We start from the raw sequence: 6,132 nt of genomic DNA, 5'->3' as shown, positions 1-6,132 counted from the left end.
ACCAGTCGATAAAATCCCCCATGTTCTTCTCTACTCGTAACTATGGGATGTACCCAAAATCAGCGTCTTTTCCAGCGTCTTTCATCATTCAACAGAACAATAATTTCTTCATCTCTGGAACTGGAGCTAGAGCTACTGGTGCTGGAAATATTCATGTTTTCTTTGTTTGATTCTGACAAGCGCGTAAATACTTGCTCTCTTCTTCTGAGTGAAAAGCGACTTTAAGAAGCGTAAAGTTGCGCAGCGCCACCTTGTGTACAGGAGTATTTCTGTTTTACATTAAGCGCCATCTAATGTCAGGGAATGAAATTGCATGTTCACTCGGCTCATCGTCAGCGAAAATCGCCTGGGTGTGAACACAAAAAACGTGTTGGAAAAATAACGTGCGCCGATATTCGTCCTGGTGTGTACGGGCCTTTACCCAGACACAGAGCTGTTAGTTTTAGCTTTTGGCACATGCAGAGATATGCTGTTTCACCTGCTTTTCCTTTGCACCCCCTGGTGGCAGAATTGCGCATATCGGTTATTTCTTTTAACCCTTGTACTATCTTAGATGACCCCCCTTACATTGACGTGTTCTCCCTACCATGACAAAGGTGGATAAAGGTGGAAAGATTTCATGTAATCCATGGACACCAGTGAAGATCACAAATCATTGAAGAAAAAAGGTTCAGAGCACTGTCTAGTGGGTCTAGATGACCCAACTCCCAATAGTAAAGTGCCTAGGATAGCACAAGGGTTAAAAAATCATAACTTGCCACAGGAATGGACTAGAAATTTGATTTAAAAAAAAAACATAATTACAATTTTTACTCTTTATGTGTGGGCCAGATTAAACCATGTCGTGGGCCGGATGTTTGACACTCCTGTTTTAGTGGAACAGGCTTTCCCTTCATGTAGTAGAAATCATTCTTAGTTGCATGTTTAATTTTTTATATATTTGTGGCTCTCTCTAAAGAGATAGTTTTGTTCTAAATTTTCACATAAAGGCTCTGTGGTGAGATTCTGTGAATTACACCAAAAAAGGGGCAAATCAATGTTTTATAAAGTTCATTCTGTACAATTTTTAAAAACGACTCAGTATCTATTATTCAAACTTACAGCTTTAACTTCTGTTTTGTCTGTCTGTCTGTATAACACAAAGTCTATTGTATTCTATTCCACTAACAGCTAAAACTTGTCGGGTTTGAACCAGAAACACCACAATTTACAAAAGTATTTAGCACATTTTTATGTTTGAATAAAATTATAACATTTTAACAAGATTGACTCCTCCGTCAATAATATAAAAAAATAGCAATATCAGCTAAAGTTTAGTATCAATCCTAGAGAATAAAGGAGAAAAAAGATTTCTTCTGGCACAGAGGAACGATTGTTTTTGTTGTGTTTGCGCTTGTTTACAGCGGAGGTCTTTGCTGAATCGACAGCTTTTGCATCGTCATCGTTCTTGAATCTGGGCTCGATTGCTTCCGGCTGTTCCAAGATGGCGCTGTGAAAGTCGTCCGGCAGACATGGGACTGAAGTATGTTTGAGCGCTTCAGCCGAGCGGCCTGCGTCATCAGATTTCTCCGGGTATCAGGAAAGAACGTGCGTGTCACACCTGGTTTCAGGTGGGTTCTGTCGACCAGCTGAGGACAGTCGTTAGCAGCTAGTTTGGGTCAGACCGTGACGGGAAACGGGTTAGTTAGCTAACGAGGATTAGCTGCTGAAGCCGGCTAAGTAAAAAAGCTGGCCCTGGAAAGACACAGCGCGTTATCAACCAGCATGCCGAGTTTAACACAAAGCAGGCTACGTAGTGTGACTTATTTTAATTAATTTAAATAACCGTTTAACCTAACGTGGCTACTATTTGTCACCGTTTTATAACCGCAGTGGATACATTTATGCTAATGCTCAGCTGCTGGTTTGGATGGTCCTCCATGTTGGTGACTGACAGCAACGTTTACCACCCAGCAGTCTGCTCTCATCTGTGTTTGTTGATGTTATGGCTCGTGAATGATTGAAGAATGACTGTTGGAGTCTGAAAGAAAGAGTTGAACTTGCATCGCACCTGCATGCCACTGACCTGCCCCGCCGCGGCGCGTGCCTTCAACACCTGAGCTCAGGTCGAGTCTGTCTTTACAAAAATTCCTTTATTCCTGTCAAACTAGGGTGCAGCTTTGGCCTCAATGAATGTCTGGTTGTGCTGTTAAAATACCAAACGATTTTATTTAGGAGTAAACTAAACGTGAATGAAGTTTTCCTTTTTCCATTTTGCCTTTTCCAAGTGGAAACAGATTTTTCTTTTTAGTCTTTGTCTTCGGAATACAAGCGGCTGAAATGAGCTTCCTCTGCAGGGTGGCTGGGCGCTCCCTTAGAGATAGGGTGAGAAGCTCGGTCACCCGCGGAGAGCTCGGAGTAGAACCGCTTCTCCTCCACATCCAAAGGAGCCAGCTGAGGTGGCTCAGGCATCTAGTCCGGATGCCTCCTGGACACCTCCCTGGAGAGGTGTTCCGGGCATGTCCCACTGGGCGGAGGCCCCGGGGAAGACCCAGGACACGCTGGAGAGACTACATCTCTCGGCTGGCCTGGGAACGTCTCGGGGTCCCCCCAGAGGAGCTGGAGGAAGTGGCTGGGGTGAGGGAAGTCTGGGCATCTCTGCTCAGTCTGCTGCCCCCGCGACCCGGTCCCGGATAAGCGGAGGAAGATGGATGGATGGATGGATGGATGGTCTTTGTCTTCCCAAACCGAGACGAGTGTGTAAGCGTGGATCTATAGCGCTGTAAAGTCTGCGCTGTCCTCCACAGGCTGCTGTCCTCCTCACCAGCCAGGATGACGGATCCCGCTGTGCAGAGGGTCGTCAGTGAAATCGTCCGCTCCCCTGAAGACAAGAGGGTCTACAGAGGCTTGGAGTTCAGCAACGGCCTGAAGGCCATGCTGATCAGTGACCCCACCACTGACAAAGCGTCCGCTGCGTTGGACGTCCACATAGGTGACGGATGTTTGAAGCCTTCGCCGTTTCTGCTCACATTGTTTGATGAATATGCATTAGCCACTAAGATGCTTAAAACAGGAAAACGTACCCACCTGCTTTTCCTTTTACAGCATTTTGGAATGGGTTTTGGTTTTACTTAGCATGGAACAGCACACTTCCCAAGTGATTTTTAAATATTGCCGTCAATATTTTTGGTAAAAACTCATCTTTCTCAAAGCATGAAGCCTGCTTTGTTCAGAACTGATTGATTTAAAACTGCTGTCTTGCAATAAAATAATCTAGAATGGCTTAGATACATAAAGTATTTAGTTGTAAAGTAAAAAACATCCTGTGATCTTGTGGACAGTCCTCTGCTGAAGGTTTGAAGGTACCGTAGATGTTACCTGTAGTTCTCACACACACACCTGGCCCATGCTTGTTTGTGTGAATTCCCAGGGTCTCTGTCAGACCCGGAGAACATCTCCGGCCTGGCCCACTTCTGTGAACACATGCTGTTCCTGGGAACGGAGAAGTACCCCAAGGAGAACGAGTACAGCCAGTTCCTGAGCGAGCACGCAGGGAGCTCCAACGCTTTCACCAGCGGGGAGCACACCAACTACTACTTTGATGTCTCCCATGAGCACTTGCAAGGAGCTCTTGATAGGTATGATTTCATATTTGTAATTGGGTGCAGAACTTTTAGAGATGCCCCCATCCCCTCACCATGCACTAAAAGCAAAAGCCAGCACGTTTCTTTTTAGGTCAGGGGTCTGCGTCCGGAGGCTCCTCTTTAATGCCTCTATTGTGGCTCTTTGGCTTTAAGGAAAATATGAATGATTCAAATAAATAATGACTTTGTAGTTTTGGTTCATTTGTTTCAGCTTAACGGGTTATAACCTATAAAAATTCTTATCTTCTGCCACAAAAGTGTCTATTTGTGGCTCAGAGACAAAGTGTTCAAATTATTGGATTTTGCATCAGTGTTGTCATGTTTTGTAGTCGACCGTAAAAGGAGAACAAGGATGACGGAGCGATTAAAAAAAAAAAAAAAAAAAACGACTTGAAATGTTAAAATCTGCTGCAGCTGAAGGATCCTTTTTGACACAGGGGCTGTTTTATTTTGAAAGGAACTTGTTTTTGCTGCCGTCATAACAAAATAAAATAAAAGTTAACAACTGCTATAAAGACAAAGTGCTAAGTCTTTTATCATTCAGTAATTGTAAAAAGGCCTCAAAAACATCAATAAAGCGTATTTTTGTTAATAGTAAAGTGGGACTATGCAGCTCTGGCTGAGTTTTGGTCTGGAAGAAACTGGACCAAATTGGTGATAAAGGTTGCAGGCCGGCGTTTTAGGCCATAAGGGAAGATGAAGTTAGGTTTTGCTTTGCAGTGTGCTTTGGTTTCCTACAGAATACAGAATAAACCCTCCTGTCACTGCCTGCTGCTCTCCAGTTACCAAACTCCACCGTCTTTGTAGCTGTGGCAGGGCTCGTTTTTAGCCTGCATGCACGCGCGATCCGCATTAATGCGTGCATACAGATCACGCATGGTCCGCATGCAGGCGTGACTCACCCTGCTGTTGGGTTGTATCTGCGATGGTTTGAAAGGAAAGTCAAGAGTTCAACAGCCGTAAAAGGCTAAACTAGAAGAAGCTTCTTGTGTTCCTGCTTTGTCACGGTGGGGAGAACCAAATTATTTATGTCCTGCTGGCATCTGGCTTGGACAGAATTGCTGTCTGGGTTTTTTTTCCATTCTGTTAATGTCAGACTCAGTCTCTTTTCCGTTTGTCCCCAAAAGGATTTAAGCTAAGCTTTAAGTTGTGACTTTTTAAAAACACACATTTGTGCTTTTCCTTTGTGAATTAAGCTCCATGTACCAGAAAAAAATATCAATTTTGTTTTTCCAGAAATGGCGCACATGGTGTAGAGTAGTGTAGAACCTTTCAAAATAAAGGTTTGTGTGGGTTAATACACACCTCATTGTGTGTCCTCGGCATCGTCTTTTCATTGTGCAACACTCCAATGATGTTGCAACCCGAAAGCCTCCCCAGCTAAGAGTGTGATCTACAGGGAACAGCTGGTTCCACCATGAGGGCCGCTTGGCACGCAGTTTACAATATTTCAGTTTTATTTATCATCAGATTCTGAATGAAGTGTTTACTCATAATGTGGATTTACTGTGACAGCTGTTCCCACTCACCCAACCTGCTCTGATCGACGCGCGACAACAACCTTAAAATGTGACAAACGCAGTGGATTCACTTCTACTCTGCTTTTGTTGTGTTGTTTTTATCCGCCACACCTCAAGAGTCAGACCAGACTGAAGTTGGTGTCTGGTTTGAAGCGGTTGAGGGTGAAGTCGAGGGGAAATGTGTACACACAGAATGCAGTGCACAAAGACTGTGCAGGTATTTTACAGAAGACGAAGATGCAATCAAATAAAGTTGTTGGTTTGTTGAAGCTGTTTCTGATTGGTGGAAACTTGTGAAAGCGTTTCACACAGTGGGTCAAGATTTAATAATAGGAGGAAAAAATTCAGATAAATCCTTCCACCTTTATTTTGTAGCAGTCTTTCTAAACTGGATTTGACATTGGAGCATTTTAGTATAAATAATGAAAGTCAAAAGCTGTGGATGCCGGATCAGCCTCTGGAAAGCTTGTCTGGCATTAAAGCGGTCCGTGACCCGGGGTCCCCCCCCCCCCCCCCCCCCCCCCCCCCCCTTCATTTACAAGTCAGATGGTCTGATCAGATCCTCATGGAAATAGTCTGAAGCAGGAAGGGTTGGTTAGAAAATGTAATACAATAACAAATGGGAATGCATGGTCTGTTGATAATGTGACATGCCGTGTTGATCCTAAAGCCTCCCTCTTGCCTCTCAGGTTTGCACAGTTCTTCCTGTGTCCTTTGTTCGATGAGAGCTGTAAGGACAGAGAGGTGAACGCCGTGGACTCGGAGCATGAGAAGAACCTGATGAATGACGCCTGGAGGCTGTTTCAGCTGGAGAAGGCCACAGGAAACCCAAACCACCCTTTCAGTAAATTTGGAACAGGTACCAACACTCCAGGTTTCTCTCTTTGGAACTGGCTCTTTTCTCTGTCTTTGGATCAGATCTGTATTTAGAGTATTGATTCACATTTGGCAGATCAAAAACTGTTCCTGTGATCAGGATCGGGCTTAGA

The 6,132-nt window shown here is 44.2% G+C and overlaps 1 protein-coding gene across 4 annotated transcripts in view; it reads left to right on the top strand.

Moving 5' to 3' along the window:
• Positions 1 to 6,132, top strand: part of ide (insulin-degrading enzyme) — a 29,080-nt gene continuing 22,948 nt past the window's right edge. The window contains exons 1-5 of one of the 4 annotated variants that reach the window (XM_004076886.5): positions 1 to 183; positions 1,404 to 1,610; positions 2,787 to 2,971; positions 3,410 to 3,617; positions 5,833 to 6,002. In XM_004076886.5, the coding sequence (XP_004076934.1) occupies positions 1,525 to 1,610; positions 2,787 to 2,971; positions 3,410 to 3,617; positions 5,833 to 6,002 (649 nt within the window). In that variant the 5' untranslated portion in view covers positions 1 to 183; positions 1,404 to 1,524. Of the gene's footprint in view, positions 184 to 1,403; positions 2,106 to 2,786; positions 2,972 to 3,409; positions 3,618 to 5,832; positions 6,003 to 6,132 lie in introns of those variants that run through there. The other 3 variants (XM_023963095.2, XM_011484040.4, XM_078932203.1) reach the window with 3 other exon arrangements.

Source organism: Oryzias latipes, chromosome 15, assembly GCF_053564925.1.
Source record: "Oryzias latipes strain Hd-rR chromosome 15, Olatipes_Hd-rR_3.1".
In the NCBI taxonomy this organism is placed as follows: Eukaryota; Metazoa; Chordata; class Actinopteri; order Beloniformes; family Adrianichthyidae; genus Oryzias; species Oryzias latipes.
This window is presented reverse-complemented; position numbering and strand designations above follow the sequence as displayed.